This window comes from Pteropus medius, unplaced genomic scaffold, assembly GCF_902729225.1.
Source record: "Pteropus medius unplaced genomic scaffold, Ma_sr-lr_union100, whole genome shotgun sequence".
NCBI classification, from domain to species: domain Eukaryota; kingdom Metazoa; phylum Chordata; class Mammalia; order Chiroptera; family Pteropodidae; genus Pteropus; species Pteropus medius.
In genome coordinates this window covers 510470-530673 of record NW_024356335.1, presented here as the reverse complement: position 1 = coordinate 530673, position 20204 = coordinate 510470, and the positions used below count along the sequence as shown (strand labels likewise).

General features: G+C 56.3%; 1 protein-coding gene across 24 annotated transcripts in view; it reads left to right on the top strand.

Annotated features, from left to right (window-relative positions):
- The window catches only part of DENND1A (DENN domain containing 1A), a 459444-nt gene extending 440220 nt beyond the window's left edge, over positions 1-19224 (top strand). For 15 of the 24 annotated variants that reach the window (XM_039861385.1, XM_039861390.1, XM_039861381.1 and 12 more), the window contains 3 exons: positions 12039-12167; positions 14833-15091; positions 16178-19224. In XM_039861385.1, coding sequence (XP_039717319.1) covers positions 12039-12167; positions 14833-15091; positions 16178-17338 — 1549 coding nt within the window. In that variant the 3' untranslated portion in view covers positions 17339-19224. Of the gene's footprint in view, positions 1-6019; positions 7816-9626; positions 12016-12038; positions 12174-14832; positions 15092-16177 lie in introns of those variants that run through there. The other 9 variants (XM_039861392.1, XM_039861393.1, XM_039861391.1 and 6 more) reach the window with 9 other exon arrangements.
- Positions 19225-20204: the final 980 nt, after the last annotated feature.

The window sequence follows — 20204 nt, the reverse complement described above, 5'->3', positions numbered from 1 at the left end:
ATCCATCTCGGTCTAAGGTTGTTTAGGGAACCAAAAACATTGCCCCAGGGACGCTGAAGTCTCTTGGGTGAAGCGGGGAGTACTCTTCATGTCTGCTCTACTTTCAAAAGTGTTCTCGGGGAGCGTTCTCGGGGTTGCAAGAGATGGCGGGCCCCAGCCAAACGACTCTGAAATGTCGAACTGTGGCCTAACCGAGGTTGCGATACACTTCAGCTCTTCCAGGATTCTCTGGTTTACAATTCGGTGTTGCTGAGACAGCTGTGTCGTTATAGAACCAGCCTATCCAGGCAGCCCTCACACCTTGCCCAGAAAGCTGTGGGAGAGAGAGGATGTGTGTTTGTGCGTGTGCATGTGTGTTTATCCACCCGTCCATCCGTCTGTCTGTCTTGAGAGATACTTGGCTATGCACAGTTTGGAAGAGAGGACTCCTGATGGTGGGTGTAGGTTTAACTTTTGCTCTGACGGTGGGAATCCTGGGGAGTTGGTCTCTGGCCAGGACTGGCGTGGATGATGACTGCCCCCTTGTGGAGAAAGTGCTGAATGTCTTCACGTTCCTCAGACCCTGAAGATTTCTCCCTAGGGGGGATGAAATCAGTCATTTTTCTTTAAAGCCAGCTCTTTAAAACTGGGCTAAATCTCTTAGCCACTGCACAGAATACAGGGTCATGGGCCTGTAGATATTGACATGCGAACCTAGAATATCCTTGCACCTCCCAAAACCTCCCCAGACCAACGCCACCTCATTCTCCAGGCGAGCATTTCCTGTTTGTGGCCAGGTCCCAAGGGGAGAGTGGGCTTCTCGATCACGTCTGTTTAGTCTGTTTCCAGCGTTGCGCCTCCAGCCTCCAGTGCGGGCCAGAGAGCCAGAGGCTGGTAACCCCGTTCTCCTGGTGGTGACCAGAACTGTGTCGGAGTCCTTTTTCGTTTCTTTTTGCAATATGCCTCGTTTTATTTAGATTTCAGTTCGGGAAATGTGTGGGGTTAACGTGAACCGGTGGGGAGCATGGGGGCTCGTTTCATGGGTTGGCAAACTGGCAGTCATAGAAAACAAATGACGGGTTCTCTGTGACCGTGCATCACAGTGGCTCCCGCTCCACCAGGAGATAAAGAGGTACATTTTGGGACATCACTCCCAGAGCTTCTGTTCACATTTTGTAATGATGGGGGGCGGGGGGGGCGGGGAGCTGTTCTCCCACGATGTCCGGCAGGGGCATTTCCTGTGCAACCCTGGTGGTGGCTTCCTGCGTCTCTTCCCATGCCGCCCCACCCCCCCACGTGCTCCTGCTCTTCCAAATGCCATGTCACAACAGCGCTTGGATGTGTTTTTCTCAACTGTCATCAGCTCCAGCTGGCAAGACCAAGTTCTTGAAACACAGGAAGCATCCAGCGGAAAATATTTTAATAAAACAGACTCCTCATAAAATATTGTTCTGGAGAGGAAAGAAGCAGCTCCACCAATCTGTCAGCGCGGTGCTGGGAGACACGGGAAGACAAGCCGGCAGGCAGGAGCCAGGTCCTAATGGGCCTTCGTTGCGGATGGTTCCGTGTCAGGCACCCAGATGGGTGCCTGGCCCTTTAATCTGGCCTGGATTTTCTTGAATCGCGGCTCTTTCTCTCCACGGGGACTGTCAAAGCGCATCGGAAGCGTAGAGGACTTAGGCGGCAGAAAGAGATACGGGATCTTTGAAACGGAGGGAGGGACTCGGTCCTCCTGACTTCTTGCCCCAACTCTCACTTCCAAGGAGCATATTAGATGGTCAAGTTGGTGGACAGCAAGATGGCGCTGGCTAGGAATAAGACGGTCTCCACATCCTCCTGCACAAGCGGTTCAGCGTCTGGAATTCATCAAGGCCCAGGTGCATCTGCCACAAGCTCCCCAGCCAGTCTACCCACTGAAGTCCATTTGTTCCTTCCCAGATGATGTCCATCTGTCCCTTTGTGCACCCATTCATTCGGCAGATATCTTTGAAAACCTACTAAGTGCGAGCCTTTAAAGAGCCTCTCCATGCTGACTCTCCTGTTGACTTACATTTGCCCCAAATGAAATTTCTTCCTGTGTCAAGTCTTCTTCCTGAACCAGTGGGTCCTGGCCCCTGAAAACCATTTGGCGGCAATTGGAAGAACACTTGGGAAGGATTCCGGGAAAAGCATGCCCTTTGTTTTTGAGTTAACATTAGCCGATTAAGATTCCGTGTCTATTGCTCCTCGAGAAATATGAGCTACTTCCGTTATTATTCAGGTCAGGGCCGGTGGAATGCCCTGAGCGCTCCCCAGGGCAAGAGTGAGGGTTAGGAGGGACCGGGCAGCAGGTCCAGGCGTCAGGCCAGTTAGCAGCCGGTGGAGTCGAGCACCTCGTGTGTTCTAGGCCCCGCGCGGCCGGCGTTCACGTCTCCTCCCGCAGAATGGGAACCCGGGCGCAGAAAGTGCATTTGACCAGTGTTTCAGGGTCACCCGGTTCGAAAGGAGCAGGCCCAGGACTCCAGGTGACATTTGATTTTGTTCTCTCAGTCACACTCTGCTGCCCAATGGGTCCATTGTCGCTATGGCTTTGCCTAGAGAGACAGCTCCATGTCCTAAGGTGACCTGTCCCCCACATGCCACCCTTTCTCTCCTGTTCCCTGGAGCTGGGAACCAGAGCCGTTCGGTCCTTTTCCTGCCAAAGAAGCAGTGTCCACTGGCACCTGAGTGTGTCCACCTGGGGAAGGAAAGAGAAGCATTTACCGAATATGTCTTAACAGTGGGACAGATAGGTGGTGGCTTTCGCATTTAACAGATAAAGAAACGGAGGCTCAGACACCTGCAGTAACTCGCCCGAGGTCTCCGTGCTAGAAGATGGTGGGGTCAGCTGGTGACAGAGGCCTGGCCCTTTCTTCTGTGCCATCCAGGCTTTCTGTTAAGAAGCTAATTATGACTGCGCTACTCTGAGTGGCGAGGACGATGGTGGCCCTGGTGGGCACAGGGAGGTTCACAGCTCCCCGGCTGTTGAGGTGGCCCTTGGGTGTTTCAACCACAGCGTGCGTGGCTGCCAGGCCCCAGCTTATTTTCCTTTCGGCTCGTCAGGGCTAGGGGAACTCCCGTGATGCTGGAAAGGAGCTGATAACACGCTCCGAAAGGCAGTTCTGTGTTCAGGACCACGCACGGAGGCCAAGGGCAGGGAGTGACCAGCCGGTCGCCAGGCTGGCGTTCGTTCCCTGCGGTGGGGGTCAAGGGCCGGAGTCTCCACAGTGTCGCTGGGGTCACCGCAGGAGCTAGTTACATGGCAGCCCCACCACATTTCATCTTCACAGCCCAGAAGGGTCGGGCTGTCTTCTGAGTCTGACTGGGTGAGGGGCTGGTGGTCAGCGAGGCCGAGACACCCCCCGTCCTGCCCGGCTGTGGAGCCTGAGCTCTTGCAGCTGCTCACGTTTGTTCCACCTCTGGTGGGTGAGACAGCACTCCCCAGTCACACGCATCTTGACTGGCCAGTCGTTTGATGTTTCATTGTACTAAGTAAGAATGGTCCAGATTCAGCCACCAGGGGCCCACAAGCCATTGCCCTGCTCACCCCTCTGGCCTGATCCCTGCAAAATCTGCTTTTCTTCAAACAATTTTGTTTGTAAAAATTAACCCATAGCCTTATAGACAGCCTGGAAATTAGGGAAGAGACAAGTTCAATATGAATCCCACTACTTCACCTGCTAATTAGCCTTTCTGCAGCCTCCTTATAAAATCCCACCCTACGGACTGTCCCCGTGTCCTCACATTGTGACCCCAGATGGTGACTACGGAAGGTCCCGTCCTGTATGTGTGCATGGCCCGCCTCACCCTCATGTTGGATCTGTAGCTAGTTCCAGGTTTTCACGCACGTGAAAAGTGCCAGAGGAAATGTCCTTGTTCTCCAAGCGTCTTTTTTATTTTATATCATTATAAGAAATGGGATGATGAACCACTGCCGTTAACCGAGAAGGTTAACGTGCTGCACACTCTGCGTCCACGCTTCGCTTAATCCTCACGAGAAGTCGGGGGCGGGGGGAGAGTAGGTGTCATTAGCTCTGTTTTGTAGAAGAAGTGGCCGAGACTCTGAGAGGTGGTCACTGCCCTTGGTCACGCAGCCAGTTAGTGGCAGAGCTCAGCTGCAAATATGTCTCTCTAACTCCAGAGCCTACACCCTAAACCAGTAATCGAGGCAGATTTCTGCTCCATGTTGCTAAATAACTTTATAAAAAAACTGTACCACTTTACACCCCCCAAAATTGCGGACTCCCTGGGAGTCTGGGCCTGCCAGACCTGGAGGGCCGCGGGGCTAGCATTAGAAATCCTTGTGGCCGAGGGGAAATCCTGCGGGTTGTGCCACTGGGCAGACGGTCTGTATACCAGAGGGCCAGCCCACACTGCTTAGGAATTGGAGTCTGATCATCTGAATTGCACTGCGTGACCCCAGTATTCAAAGTCCTAGGAAATTAAAATAAGATAAGAAGAAGCTGCCAGAAGCATTCGGTGAGAGTTCTGCCCAAAGACCTGGTCTCAGAACACTTCGCAATTGTATCTCTTCAGGCCAGTTGCTCACACGCTCTGGCAAAAAGTGGCGTGATGTGCTACTCCGGTCTCCCCAAGACCTGGGCTCGGCTCAGCCTTGGTGGTGGCTCATGACAGAGGCAGAGCCTCTTCCCGCTGACAGACCCAGAGCCGCCCCAGAGCGTGGCCAGCGAGCTCTGCGGGGCGGCGGCCTGGTGCCCGGGCAGGGCTGCGGCATCTGGTGGACCCAGGCCAGACCCCTTTTGCCATCTTCTTTAAAACACAGTGCCTGTCAACATTCCAGGGGACGTGACTTGGGAACCTGCTCGTAGCCACACTGGCACCCTGTTAGCCAGTCTCCCCTCTGCCATCCCCTGCAGCAGCTGCTGCCAACCTGACACTCCCCGGCCGCCTCCCCCTTCCCACGCCTGCGATTCCCCTGAGGTGGCACTGACCTACCGTGTTGTAAGTTCCACGTCACACACAGGTGTGCACACACAGCATGCATGCCAGCCTGCGAGCTCTAGGGCAGAGCCGTGTGTACGTAACTAGCCCAGGCCTCTGCTCAGGGACATTTACTGAATGAATGATCAAAGGAATCACTGAAGACAGATTGAAGCTTACAGCCCAGCACCCTGGAGGTGGCGGGGGGAGTGGGGGACAGGGATCAGTAACAACTACAAAGTGTAAAGAATACCTACTATGTGCCAGGTGTGATTAGGATGTGACCATGAAGCTACCAGCACCTCCCCTGTCCCTCTAGTTGCCAGAAACTGCGATCAGCCCTAGGAGCAAGTCTCCAAGATGCCAGCTGGGCTCAGGGCCCCAGGGGGCAGGGACAGCTGTCTGGGTACCACCCCCTGGCAGGCTGCCAGGGCCCACTCCCTGAGCGGCTGGGAGTCCAAACACCCGAGCAGAAGGCCACAGACCCAATTAGCAAGGCGGGAGGCTCCTGACCTAACTCAGGCCCCCTCCCCTCTCTCACAGTGGGTTCTGGGCCCTGAGGACAGAGCCCAACCAGAAGCCAGATGCAGAGCCTGAGCCCAGAATGGAAAAGCAGGAACCGCCAAGGAGCCCCCAGGGATGTGCAGCCACCCAGGAAAACTCAGGCGCCCCCAGTCTCCAACCGCGTCTGCCTGCCACTCGGCGGGGAGGGACCTTTCCCAGGAGCTGTCACAACGGGGCACAGTCAGGGCACAATCCAGCTGAAATATCAAGCCTTTAGGGTGCCCAGGAAAGGTGCTCCAGCCTCGAGACATTACCGAGCTCAGATTTCAGTCACCTCTGAAGGCTGTGCTGTCACAAGCGAGCCGCCTCCGTGTCATAGATGCCCTGTCACCGTCTCTCACGTGCCTGTCCCAGGCCCTGCACGTTCACATCTGTCATCAGTTAGCCTTCCCCCCACCCCGGAAGCCTTCCCAGTCCCTGTCAGCCCGTTCAGCCAGGAGGGGCCAAGGCTCTAACACCGAGTGGAGTGACCTGAGTCTGCTGGGTCTCACTTCCACGCCCACTGCTTTCTCCCCAGACACCCCACCACACCCCACCACCGCCGCCACGGTCCCCAGCGAAGACGGGCTCCTGGCGAGCAGAGGCCGTCTGCAGGTGAGGGACAGTTGCTCTTCACAATTTCTCTTCCAGGCAGGAAAAGTGCTGCCAAGGTGTCCCCACCCCTTCTTCTCGCCAGCAGGGTCTGAAGCGTGGGGAAGTGGAGCGAAGCCCCACGGCCTGTGAGGGTACCCGCTGGCCTAGGAAGGGCTGACCGCTCGGGGCATCTGGGATGTGGGCGCGATGTGTGAAACTGACACTAGCTGTTTTTGTCGACCGCGGGAATGAATGAATGCATGTACAGGTTGATAAATAGTTTAAAGATGGATGAGTGAAGGTTGGAAAGGCAAAGGGCACAGCCAACCCAAGAGAGAGGCGATCGGGGCCAAGCCAGGAAGGCCTCCCTGCTGCCTGCCCAGCCCTCACATCACCCCGAACCTTGCACGTGGCCGTCCACCCTCATGTGGGCTCAAGACCCTCCACCGCCTGGTCCCTGCCAGCCCCACCCCAGCCCCAAGCCCCTGTGCCCCCTCCTCCACAGAGACCCCTCCAGGCCATTGCACAGCCTCTGCCATGCTCAGGACTGAAATTCCAGCCCCATATCACCTCCCAAGGGAGCCCGGTGCTTTTCCCCCACACACACTGCGCCCTGGCAGAGTACTTCTCCAGTGGGGTGGGAAGGACCTGGTCTCACACTTAGACCAGTTCTCCCGACAGGAAGACACCCTCCCGTTGGTGATCATGACTCGTTGAAGCAGTGGTTCTCTCGTTACTGTTTTTAAGTGGATGTCCACATGCATCTGAGTGCAAAGATCCTACGTCCAGCACGTCCGTCTCCAGTTCTTCCTCCCTGAGAACAGCCCTGGCCCTTAGCCCAGGTCACGTAAGGATCAGCTCCAGCTGGAGCTGCTTCTGTGTGTCCTGCACCAAGCTTTTTCCCCGAGACCCCTCTGGCCTGCTTCAGAGCCGCCTGCTGTTGTTCTAACCTGTGCGCATGCCAAGGTGTGGTCTAAAGTGTTGGCCCCACATCCTCGCGATGGAGGGAAAGCATGGAGGCCGGGCTCTCAGATGAGTCTGCTGTACTGACATGCCCAGCTGGGACCAGCAGCATGAACCGGGAAGGTCTATGAAGGCAAGGACTGCCCTCTTCGTCCTTGAACACGCAGGGGCCACGCCGCACGGGATGAAAGCGCCTGATGTCTGTTGGCAGGTGAATGCAGCGTGTGGATGGTAATCGAATGTTCACTGTGCATTAGGTGCCGTGCAAAGCCCTTTAGGAGTATTTTCATTCAACTCGTATAAGACCATGGGGAAGCCTGCAGAATTCCCATTTTACAGACAGGAAATGGAGATTCAGGGAGGTAAAATGACTTGCCCAAGGTCATCTGGGAAGTAGGGGATGCTAGAAGGCTGGCTGGACAGACTGGCACCCACCGCGGAGGCGGGACCTGGCCTCGTGCTGGGCCCTTCCCTGCTCATCGGCCCCACAGGAGCCACGTAATCAGGACGCCAGAGCGGCCGACGCATTTACAAAGTAAAGATCTTTTGCACTGGAGTGAAATGATCCTTTTAGAAATGATCACCAGCTTCACTCATTACCTCCGGAGACCAAGTCCTTGCTGATTTTTTTCCCCTTCTTTATCTCAAGTACATTTAAATGTCAATTAAATTTGAAATATCTACATTTGTCAGCATTTCATTTTGGGCCAGCGTGATGTGCTGCTGATTTGTCCACGCGATGTGACACATGAAAAAAAAAAAAAAAGGAAAAAAAAACTCTCGAGATGCAGATCTTCCTCATTAAAAAATAAGCCCCTGCGATCCCAGCGCGGCAGAGAGCCACGGAGCACGTCCCCGGTTCCTGACGCCACGTCTCTGACATGGCATTTAAAAAGGAACAGCCGCGCCTGTCACCGCTGCCACACGCACACGCCAGCCGGCGACACGTTCCGCCAGACATTAGAAAGGGCTCGGGAAGTCATCTGCCTGGGAACTCCGTGCCGAGACGGGGTGGAGGCCGCCGTGGCACGTGACGGGGTCTGATGGACAGCGGGCCTTTCGTTCCCTCCGGGACGCCGGCAGCCCTCGCCGGGTCGCCACGTTCGCCATGACCTGCCTCCTCGCAGACGGCTCTTTGTGTGCGATAAAAATCCAGGCAAGTGGTGGGTGGCAGACCGCAGGGTGGTAGCTGAATTGGGTTAATGAGGGAAGAGGTGCACTTTTTTCTTTTTCTTTTTTTTTTTCATATTCTGCCTTAAGCTAATAAAAAATTTAAAACCTGGACATTTTCGACGGTTCATCCTTGATCTCTTGACAAATATCTGACTCTGTGTTTCACGGGAGAACGTGAGCCGCCGAATTTAAGTTTATTTCGGAGATCTCACCTTTTCTTAAAAGTGGAAGGGGGAAACACACGACCCCTCGTTTCGTTGTTTTAGATCCACAAAACCGAGGAGGCGGGATCACAAAGTGGCTCGGAGTCAGGAAAATGAGGATTTCTGCCTCTACCTTTCGTTGCTGTGTGACACTGGGCAAGTGACTCCCCATCCCTGAGCCTTGGCTTCTTCATCTGAAAAACGAGGATGTGATAAGGACTTAATGAGAAGCTGTACAGACAGCATTTAGCCTAACACTTGTAAGTACTGCTAGTGTCATTATCCACGTGGCCCGAAGCCTGGACCTGAAAACACTCTGGTCTGACCAAACCACGTGGCCGAGTTCTCATATGGGTGCTCTGTCATTCTCAAGAGACAGACAGGGTGTTCCACACACACCCAGGGCCTCTTACTGAAGCCAGTGCCAAGCAGCCAGGCCTGGCCAGGAGAGCCTGCTGGAGGGAGGGCCTGACACCGAGGCCCCCTCTCTTCCCCCTCCCTTCCCCCCGCCCCCCAGCCCTGCTCCGTGGTCACACCAGTCAGGGGCGGGGAGGAGGGACTGGCTTTTGACAGGGACGTGAACTGACGAAGCCAAGGTCCATCCCGGCACACAGGCTCTTCGCTCTTATGTGAATACAGACGTGGCTGGCAGGTTTCGTGGCATTCAGCTCATGGGCCAAGCTGTGTGTGATCTCTGCTTTCTTGTCGAAGCCAGGGGAGGGGGCCATGCTTGGGTGGATGTTGGAAAAGCATGCAAGATGGATTTGAGGGCTACCCAAGAGCCTCATTCGGTTTGACCCAAGCAGAGATGTGCGTCCCCTCGTGTACATCCGTCACCAGCCTGGCTGACACACGAGTGAGGATCCCAGGCTGGGATCTCTGCTCATCACTTCCTGGCCGGGTCACTGGGTCCCCTTTCTTTCCTTCGCCAGTGACTCCCAGTGTGCAGCCAGTACTGGGTCTGCTCACGACAAGCACTCAGGAAGTGCTTCTCGGTCGGAGGTGTAGATGGACAGGTGGACAGATGGACTAATGACAGCCTCATCCTTTATGAAGTCAGTGCAGAGATTCCTTCCTGCTAGGCCGTTGGGAGGGATAATAACGTAAAGCCCCTGGCACGGTGCCTCTGTGCGGATAGGATTTTAAACATTTTTCGGAGACTCCCATCTTCCCCTGAATACCCTCACCCCCAAACGTGGTGCCGTTCTACAGATCTCGGCATCTCAGAGGACAGATGAGGAACTTTAATCCTGCGGCCACAAGCTGTTGAGAGGCACCCGTGCTGCGTCGGGGCTCCAGGAAGATGGGTGAAATGGGGGGCGCCCTGTCTCCACAGCGCGCCTCCTTTCATTCATTCGATCAGCAAACGTCCATCGCGCTGATGCAACTCTGTGCCCGGGTGGGCGTGAAGAGAAGCATGAGCCAGGCCACTGCCCTTAAGGAGCCCAACTCAGAGAATTGCAGGAGATTAAATGGTATCAATGAAGCGCTAAAACACACAGCCCAGGAAGCTAACCATCGAGAGAAGGCCCCAGCTGGGAGCTCCAGGAAGACTTTCTAGGAGTGCCGTGTGGGCTGAATCTTCCAAGACCGAAGAGCAGTCAGTGCACGAGGCAAAGACAGCAGGCAGGTGGCGTGTTGGAGGAAGCGGGAGGAGGCCGCACAGGTGGACAGGGCCAGGTGCGCAGCTCGGTGTCTGCCCGGCTTGCAGCTCGGATGTGGCCCTGCCGCTCTGCAGCCCTCACCCCCGCCCACCTAGTAAGTCGTGATGCAATCTGAACGTGATTCCTAACGCTCTACTCAGAGGATTTACTCGCCACACAACCAATTGCTGCGGATTCTCAACTGAGAGCAGGAGGTCTGCAGGTGTTAAGTAGGAGTGACAAGGTCAGGTTTGACTCAGAACAGGGGTCCGTCCAGCGGCTGGGTGGAGAGTGGCCCTTCTGCCTTGTTTTATGTCCTGGTGGACGTGAAGGAGCCGGGCAGCCTGGTCCCGAGGGTGGCCAGGGCACATTTCTGCCAGCGAAGTCTTCCTGCCCTCCCGACTCCAGAGGAAAATGCTCCACCTGGGCCGACGCTGTCTCTGGGACCCCCCACCTTCCTGTGTGCAACCCTGGGCAAGTATGAGGACAGAGCTCTGCCTGGCTAAGTTCCAGGGAGGATGCGAGGACGCGAAGACACGCAGACACGCAGAGGTCCGGTGTAAAAGGGCTGGGAGCCCCGCGGCCCCGGGAGCCAGCTCTGGCTCTGCTTTTGAAAGAACAGCGTGTTCCTGGGTGACCACTGGCTTAGCACCAGTGAGGGCAGGTCGTAGCAGAGGCCGGTCACAATCCACTCTCCCTGTCTCCCAGGGACAGCGGCTGTCCCTCCAAGCATGGTTCCCGCATGCGTTTTTTGGACATGTTGCTTTTTCTTGAAATAAAAGCTGAAAGGAATCGCATCCTATAAAGCAGAGAAAGGAGACTGCTCTGGCTGGGGGTGGGGGGAGAGGAGACAGCCCTCACCAGGTACCCCAGTATCTCCTACTCACCCTGTCCCCAAACTTCACCATCGTCCCTAGGGACCCTTGGCATGTGCCCAGATTGCCATACAAGGCAGAGGCTTGGACCACCCACCCCCCGCCGTGTGTCTGATCAGCGGCCACAGGGCTGGGATTTGAACCGAGGTCTGCCTGGTCCAGCTCCGCTCTGCAAGCACAGGCCTCCCGGGGGCCCTGGTCAGTGGATAATTCATGGGAGCGCGTGGAGTTTCTCTGGGCTGTGTGTGTGTTTGTGTTTACAGAGGTAGAGCTCACAGGTGGCTGACAAGGGAGATGTATTTTTTATAACAATGAATATTTAATTTCCACATCACGGATGAAAAAGACTCTCTGAAGAGGCATCTGAGGGAGACGCCGGAGAGCGGCCTCTCATCAGAAAGGGGCCTTGCACGAGTGCTCTTCCATGGGGCTCTTTCTTCCCTTATTTTTTACTTTTTCCTGATTACTGAAATGGATATGCGCGTTGTAGAAAACATAGAAAAATCAGAAAAATAAAAAGAGGCGAGGCGGGGAATCACCCATACCCACGCGAGCGAGCCTCGGCATTTATTTAAGCATATACTTTTCCAGTCTTTTTTCTATGCGCTTGTCCGTTGAGTAGATGAGAGAGAATGCGATACACTTGCAATTCTGCACCCTGATTTTTCCGTTTTCCTTTATAAACATTATAGTTAATGGGAGGATACTGTACTATAATTGACTCCACCGGCTTCCTATTGCTGGAAATTTAGGTGGTTTCCTGTTGTAATGTTATAAACATAGCCACGATGAACATCTATGTGCGTAATTCTTTGCTACCTGTAGGGTTATCAAGTGGGATTCCCAGGTCATAGATGACTAGATCGTGTGTTTAAGGCTCTTGACGCATGTGGCAAAACCCACGGTTTTTTTGTTTGTTTGTTTGGGACCAGCTTCCTGCCCCTGGGGCCCGCCGGCCTTCTGCAGGGCACTTCCACCCCCGGCTGGCGGAGGGAAGCCCGGGCCAGGCCCCGAGCCCAGAGGCCTCCTCCTGCCCCCGCCACGCGGCGTTCGTTCCGAGGGCGCCTCCTAACTGTTCTCTTCTCTCTTGTCTTCCTCTGCCCCAGCCTGGTAAAGCCCTTGCGACACTATGCGGTCTTCCTCTCCGAAGACTCCTCTGACGATGAATGCCAGCCGGAAGAGGGCCCGAGCTCTGGCTTCACCGAAAGCCTTTTCTTCTCCGCTCCCTTTGAATGGTCACTCCTTCCTTCTTCCATTTCCCTAAGCCGGGCTTGGTGACTCTCCGGGGCCACTTGGGGGAAGGGGCGGGCGGGGCGTCTGGAGCTGCTGCCTTCCGGTGCCAACTTGCAGGGCGAATGCCACCTCTGGGTGCCTCTTCTCAGGACGTTCGTTCTGCCAGCCCCACGGAGGCTCTGAAAGTGGAGGGAGGGGACAGAGTGACACGGCCGTAAAGGTGTGAGATAGAAGCACGTTTCGGGGAAAATGAACTTGATTGTTAATGTAATCGACGGCTACGATTAGCCCGGCCGGCGAGGCCCACCCAGGTCCTTTGTCCCGGCGCCTCTTAGAAAGCCATGGAGTCGGAGGGTCAGGTGTTAAGTTTTAAAAAAAGAAAAAGTTGTTGCTGTGGAATGTGTATGTTAATGCTGGCAGATCCGAATGTTTCACCGATCTGCCTGACTTTAAAGTAATTTTTATCATTATCATTTATAACCTCAGCCTCATATAAGTTATAAGGTGGAATTTAAAAAGTTCACCACAGTCCAGCCATCACCCCCCACCCCAAAATTAAACCTTTCTAGTTCCCCTTTTTTGCCATTTCTTGCCACTCTACTCACAAGTTTTTCAGAGCTGGGATTGAGCAAAGGGACAAGGTTTGTCTGTCTATTTGTTACAAGGTTGTAATGTTTTTAATGGGAGCTTTTAAAGGAAGAGATCTGCCCTTTGCTGAACACTCAAGGGGCCCACAACATGCCCCACACACACACACCCCGGGAGTGAACTCGCAGCGTTTACAGGAGAGGGGCCTCTCCCCCTCCATCTCCTGTTCCCAGCTCCTCCTCCTGGTCTGGGCCGGCAGCTTCCTCGGGGTACCTGATAAACCCACAGCTCTGCTCCTGCCACTGTCCCCACGGGGTAGGAGGGTTCTGGCTCTTTCTGCTACCAGCTGCTCACCCATGGCCAGGGGCGAGTCGATCCCCTCACTTAGTGATGGCCGGAGTCGGTGTTGCCCAAGCTTAATAGTCCACCTTTCCTGTATGTTAAATCTTCTTCTTTAAAATTTTTCTTTTAAAACTTTTAAAAATTAGCCTCGTCTTAAGCAATAATATCTTAATGGATCCATTATTATTATTTCAACTCTTGGTTAAAATAAAGATAGATTCGTTGAAATAAGAAATATTCAACTTAAAGTCATGTTGCAGGTCAAGGCCGTCAGGCTGACGTCCAAGGACTCCTTCGCCAGAGTCCAGCAGGTCACAGTCTGTTTTAATCTGTCGGTTCCTTAAGTATTGAAGTAATGGATAGTGCTCGCTCCTTGAACCACGACCTATGAAAAGTATAGGCTTTTGTGTGTGTGTGTTTATAAAGGAAGGGCCCATCTTAACTCAAAACGAAATGGGTTCTTTTTAATGAATACTATTTCATTAGGTGTAAGAAGCCCACTGGCTTTTCTCAGTCTCCTTGAAACGTGGTTAAAGGGGCTTTAATTCCTCGTACAGATGGCTTAGTCAGCGAGCGAGGGACTTCTGAAGTCTCTCCTGCTCGGCTTCCATCTCCACTTCTTGCCAGGTGCTGTGTGACGTAGGGTGAGTTACACAGCCTCTCTGAGCTTCAGTCCCCTCATCTCTAAAGGAGGGGTGTGAGTCTACTTCACTGTTTCTTGCGTTGCCTTCAGCGAAATATCAGGTTGGCGGAGTCCTTGCCACGAGTCCAGTCCTTGTACTGAGCGCTCTACCCTCCGCTGTCCATCTCCTTCCAGGTTCCTGCAAGTGAGCCTTTGGGACCAGCAGGTGGCAGCCTTCCCCCGCTCCACCAGAGCCGTGGGCCATCTCTGCCTGACCCCGGGGGCCCCAGCCAGCCCCAGCCTCGTGGTTAGAGGAGGGGGGACGCTGCTCAGGCCCAGACTCCACTAGGGGTCAGGCTTTATTCAGCACCATTCTCCACGTGCACAGTGGTGCCCTGGGGCTCAGGCTTGTGAGGAAGGAACGCTTTGTCACCCGTGCCCGGGTGGGCTGTGAGGTTTTGGTGCGTGGATGCACAGACTGCTTTTAGCCTCTGCATGCCCGCAGTGCACAGTGCCCACCTCCACTGGCAAGGGATGTGTACTCTGGAAGGGGAGGAGCAGCTGAGGCTTGGAAAGGTTAAGTGACTTGTCCAAGGTCCCACGACAGGAGATGGTGTGACCACAGCTGGAACCAAGGTCAGCATAGGCTGAGGCCCAGACGGTTCCCCCTAGGATTCCGGGGTGTGCTGGGCAACTGCCCTAGGGAGTTTCCCATGAGCCATTCCCAGGACCTGACTGCCACAGGGGCTGGGAGTGCAGGCGGCGGGCTTAGAAATGAATGCTCCCGTTGGCCTTTCTAGTCACGTCCCATTCCTTGTGCCTTGTCTGAATGGCTCGTGAGCCCACTAGCCAGTTATCTGATGGGCCAGATGGTTTGGGGGGAACTCATTGGGCCCCCCAGTGGGAGTTAGAGGCAAAGTGACTTGCCCAGGGTCCCACCAGTGAGCAGCAGAACCCAAATTCAGCCCCAAGTCTGTCAGAATGCCACTGCCAGACTCCTGCACTTGGGGACCCCAGGGCACTCTCCTGTCCCCCAGGATCTCGGGGGTGGGGCTGCCCGCTCTTCCCTCGGAGGCTCTGGGTGGGAGAATCCAGCCTGCTCTGCCTCCTCCCAGGCCGCAGCCATATCGGACACTCAAGGAGTCAGACAGCGCAGAAGGTGATGAGGCAGAGAGCCCAGAGCAGCGAGCCCGGGAGCCTGCAGGCCCCGCTCCAGCCCCGCCCGACAGGGCTTCCAGCATCGACCTCCTGGAAGACGTCTTCGGCAACCTGGACGTGGAGGTCTCGCTGCAGCCACTGGGCCAGGCCAAGAGCTTGGAGGACCTTCGGACACCCAAAGACCTGAGGGAACAGCCAGGGACCTTTGACTATCAGGTATGGTGTGGAGTGGGGGCGGGGTGGACACCTGCTGGGGCTGGGGCTTTCCACACGAGGCAGGTCCCCCCATGTGACAGTGAAAGAGGCCGAGGGACTTTTCCAAGGCCTTCCACCAACGCTGACCGGGTCAGTCCGACTGCAAACCCTGCCAGGCAGGCCAGCGGCCAGACCCCCGCTCAGCGATCCCTGGAGAAGATGCTACGCCTGATGGGAATCTGCCCCCACTTCCGTTTTGGCATCAGAGACAGGTGGACTGGTGCTCCAGGCCGCTCCCCCCACGACCCAGCCCAACCCCCGGGCAGGGCTTTGACCCCTGGTGGAACCGGGATTGCCCCCATCCCCACCAAGGAACGCCCCTTGGAGAGACCGGATCAACATTCCGCGGCTCTAGATGATTTGTGTGTAACCACTGACCTTGTACTGTGACTTCCGGTCTCCCGTGTCCCCTCTCTCTTCCTGTTTCTTCACTTGCAAGTGGGGCTCTGACTCTGCAGGTACTGGGTCACACTGTGGAACTCGCAAAGCTCCCACTGCCCAGGGACTCATGTGCACCCCCCAGGCCAAGAGAAGGGGGTGAGGCCCAGATCGTGGGCCTTGGGCGTGGCAGAGCGGGGACTTGAGCCCAGTCCTGTCTCCCCCGCCGTCAGTGTGCCTCCACCCAGGCTCTGAGCCTCCACCCAGGCTCTGAGCCTCACTTGCCTCTCGGGCTCACAGGTGATGGAAAATGCCCACATACTGTGGAAAGTAAAAAGGGCCCGGCCAACAGATGGTTAGTAAACAGAGTCGTTTTCCTAAAATTACTGGGCAACACTGGCATAGATGGACAGGGGCTTTCTCTGGCATCCTTTTCTGTCACAGTGAGAACTGCCTGGGCTTGGAGTCCAGACAGACCCGGACTCTGCGGGTGACCTGGGCTGAGCCCCCAACTGCTCTGAGTCCCTGGGCACTCATCAGCCCCCTGCCCGGGACCAAAACCCCGGTACCTGCCTGGGACACAGGAGGGGAGTGGGGATGAGGATGTGTTGCCTCCCAGTCTGTCCCAGGTCAGTCTGTGGTCATTGTCTCTCTTGTTCCTTTCAACAGAGGCTGGACCTGAGCAGGAGTGAGCGGAGCCGAGGGATGCCGGTGGCCTTGAAGCTCGCCCACCCGTACAACAAGCTCTGGAGCCTGGGCCAAGATGACATGGCCATCTGCAGCAAGCCCCTGGCCACCTCTCCCGAGAAGCCCTCAGTCCTGCTCGGGAACTCCCTGGCCTTGCCCCGCAGGCCTCAGAACCGGGACAGCATCCTAAACTCTGGCGACAAGGAGGTGGCGCCCACCCCCGCTCTGGGCAGCATCACCATTCCCCGGCCCCAGGGCAGGAAGACCCCGGAGTTGGGCATTGTGCCCCCACCTCCCACCGCCCGCCCGGCCAAGCTTCCAGCTGCTGGTGCTGCCCTTGGCGACTTCTCATCAGAGTGGCTGCAGGCCGAGCAGGAAAGGTTCCCCAGCGCTGCCCCCCAAGGCCCCACCAAACTGCTCCAGCCTCTTGGCCTGACTCCGGGGACTGCAGCCACTGACAATGACACCCTGCTGGCCCTCCTGGACCCACTTAACACAGCCTGGTCAGGCAGTACCCTCCCACCGGGCCCTAGAGCCCCAAATGTGGCCACCCCATTCACCCCCCAGTTCAACTTCACCCCTGCAGGGACACCCAGCCCATTTTCACAGCCGTCACTCAACCCCTTTGTCCCATCTATGCCAGCGACACTGCCCGCCATGTCCCTTGTCTCTGCAGCAGCCGGGCCTTTTGGGGCCCCTCCTGCCTCCCTAGGGCCAGCTCTTGCCCCCAGCTTCCTGCTGTCCGGTTCTGGCTTCTGTGCCCCACATAGAGCTCAGCCCAGTCTGTCCGCCCTCTCTATGCCCAACCTCTTTGGCCAGATGCCCATGGGGGCCCACACCAGCCCCCTGCAGCCGCTGGGCCCCACGACAGTCGCCCCTTCGAGGATCCGAACGTTGCCTCTGGTTCGCTCAAGTGCCAGGGCTGCTGAGGCCAAACAGGGGCTGTCCCTGAGGCCTGGAGACCCCCAGCTCCTTCCTCCCAAAGCCCCCCAAGGCCTAGAGCCAGCACTGCAGCCCTCTGCTACTCAAGAGGCCAGAGACCCCTTTGAGGATTTGCTACAGAAAACCAAGCAAGATGTGAGCCCGGCCCCAGCCCCGGGCTCTGTGGAGCAGCTCAGGAAGCAGTGGGAGACCTTCGAGTGAGCCAGGCTCTGAGGGCCGGGGCGGCCGAGGCCTGGCACCCCGGCACGTGCTGCACACGCCACGGCTCCCAGGCGGCCGGCCCTGCTCTGTTTCTGCCCAGGCTCTGCTGGTGGGAAGGGGCGGGACCCTCTCTTGCCGTCCCTCCTTCCCTCCACACTGCCCATCTCTGAGGTCCGGCCACTGGAGAAGGGCACCGGTTCTGGTTTGGGAATCAACTCAGCTCCTGGGCGCCCATCCCACCCACCACCATCCCCCCCGAGCTGTTCTGTGGGGTTTTGCACTAAAGAGGTAGGTCAGCTGGGCCAGTGACCACCCCCAACCAGTCCTACCTGCCTTCCCTCTGGAAGCCTCCTCAAGGCCTCTCCTCCCGAGCCCTGTTCTCCTGCGTGTGGCCCGGCCCTGGACACCCCACCTCGATGGGCACAGGTGTCAGTGGTACCCTCAGTGTGAGCACGAGACACACATCATTTAGAGTTTGAAGTTAGGAACCTCCTCCCAGGCCGGAGGATCAACCTGGCGGGGCATGTCCAACCCTTTCTAGCAATACGCACTCTTGTTCTTGTGAGTCTTCACCCCAACCCCAAACTTCAGCTGTTTCTGGTTTGGTGGGGATTTGGGGACTCAGGGGTCCTTGAGATCCCTCCCTCGTGAGAGCCAAACCCAGCCCCGGCCAGCCCTGCATGGCGGCTGGAGCACCAGCAACTCTGATTTGTGGAAGGAAAAATAGCAACAGGTAAATCTGAGGGTGTCGGAAGCTGGAGTCTTGCTGTCCAGCCCTCTCCCTTGATCCTGGTCTTTCGTGTTTTTTCAGATGGGACCTCAGTCTCACGTCGTGTGGGATTGCTGGGGCAGAGCCGAGCAGCAGGCACCCAGGTTCCAACGGGAAAGGCCAGGCTTCATGCCACAGGCTGACGCAGTCCCAGCCACTTGGGCTACCGGGGTCAGGAAGAAGCAGGGCACTGAGCCCCTTCTCCAGGCCCCGGTGAGTGGACAGGCTTGGCTTCTTGCAGCCTGGAGGCAAAGGCTTGCAAGGAGCCTGCCTCTCATGATCTCCCCAGCAAAGAAATTCCTGAGGCAAATGTCACCAAAGCTAAATTGAAATGTTATTGTTTATCTTTCTTTTCCTCTTTATTGATTTGATGAATCTTAAAATTGACTAGTTTCAATAAACCGAGTTGAAATATGGCCCAACCATTTAAGAAAACAACCATCTGAGACATGCAGGAAATTGTGAGCATTTTGACCTGATTTCTCATTTCCTATTTGTGAATGGTCAGACACAGTCTCAGCGGTGTCTGGTGGGGCAAGGGGGGTCCCTGGAGGTCCCAGAACCCCAGGGAGCCTTGGCAGTATCTGAGGAGCTGGGAGGCCACCCCCTCCCATGGGTCAGTGAGGCCTGGAGGGGTGGGCCCCGGGGTTCGAGGTTCGCTCTGACATGAGGTATAAAGAGCTGCTGACCTCTTCCTGAGTCTGTTATGGCCCCTTCCTGAGTCTGTTATGGCCCCTCAGGCAAGTCTCTCAAGCTCAGGAGTGTTCTCTAGCTCACTTCCTGGGGAGAGGGGCTAGGAAGGTGTGTCATTACTGGGCCATGTGGGTACCTCCGGGGCACTCGGGCATTTCCATACAGATTCTAGTCCTCTCCATTCCGGCACACCCCTGAACCCCGTGGGGGATGGGGCAGCCCAGCTGGTGGGCAGGTTATGTGTCAGGGGGTCCTGGGTGGCTGCAGGGACATGGGGCTCACCCCATGGCCCCCCTGGCTGGGCCGGGGGCGGCGCTCCTTGCTCACTCACATGAGCGCTGTTCTCTCTTCACTTGCGGGAATGAATCTGCAAACCCAAGGATGAATTTTGTGTGTGCGTTCAATAAAATCTTCTTGGGGAGAAGGCTGTTATGACTGTGTCCTTGAGGAAGCTTTGCGAGGGGGGAGGCCTCAGCCATCTTCAGCTCCAAGCAGTCAGGGAGAGATTTGACCCCCGGCCCACACCCAAGCAAGGCCTGAGTGTGGGCTGGTCACAGGCCTGCTGTATCCATTGGAGCAGGGCTGCAGGTCGCCCAGGCTCCAGGCAGTTCAAGGGGACACCTGGACGTTCACCCCGCAGATCGCACATTAGCAAGGGGCGGGGCCTCGGAACCTGCACCTCTGTTGATGTCTGTGTCGGGAGGGCAGCTCTGGACCAAGCCACCATCTGCCATGTCCCCCGCTTCCAGGGCTGCCCTTTAAAATGCCAGGTGCCTTAGGAGCAGGAGCGAAGGAGAACATGGGGCTGCCCCCAAAAGCATGGCCCAGCTTTTATATGTTGGGGTCCCACATAAACACAGAGTCTGCAAGGACAAAGTTCGGCCCAATCCGGGACTTAAAACTAACCGTGCACTGGCTGTGGCTAAGTTGTTGGTAGCAGAAGTTTCCTCCCCCACTTTCCCAGGAGTCACAGAGAAAGCTGGGGGAAAGGTGGTCCCACCTCCTGCAGGGTAAGGACCAAGCCAGCCCCTCAGCCTGGTGTTCAGGGCCCTTCCTAGCAGACTCTGCTCACCCGCCAGTCTCAGCCCCCTCCCTCTCCCACCCCCATCAACCAGTCTCAGCCCCTCTCTCTCCCCGACCCCCATCACCACAAGCTCCACCTCGAATATGACTCCTGTGCCTCCAGGAGCTGGGGAAAGTCAGCCTCCAATCCGAAAGTGTGAAGGGGCTTCCTGACCTTGGCAAATCGGTACAGGAAGCACTGGCCTGGGAAACAGGAAGGATGAAAGGCTATATCTCCAGGTCAGGGACAGAGGGACTGTGTGTAGCTCTGAGGAGGCCGGGTCCTCAGAGACCCCGGTGTGATAGGACCACCAGGGGAGAGACTGGAAGCAAAGCAGCAAG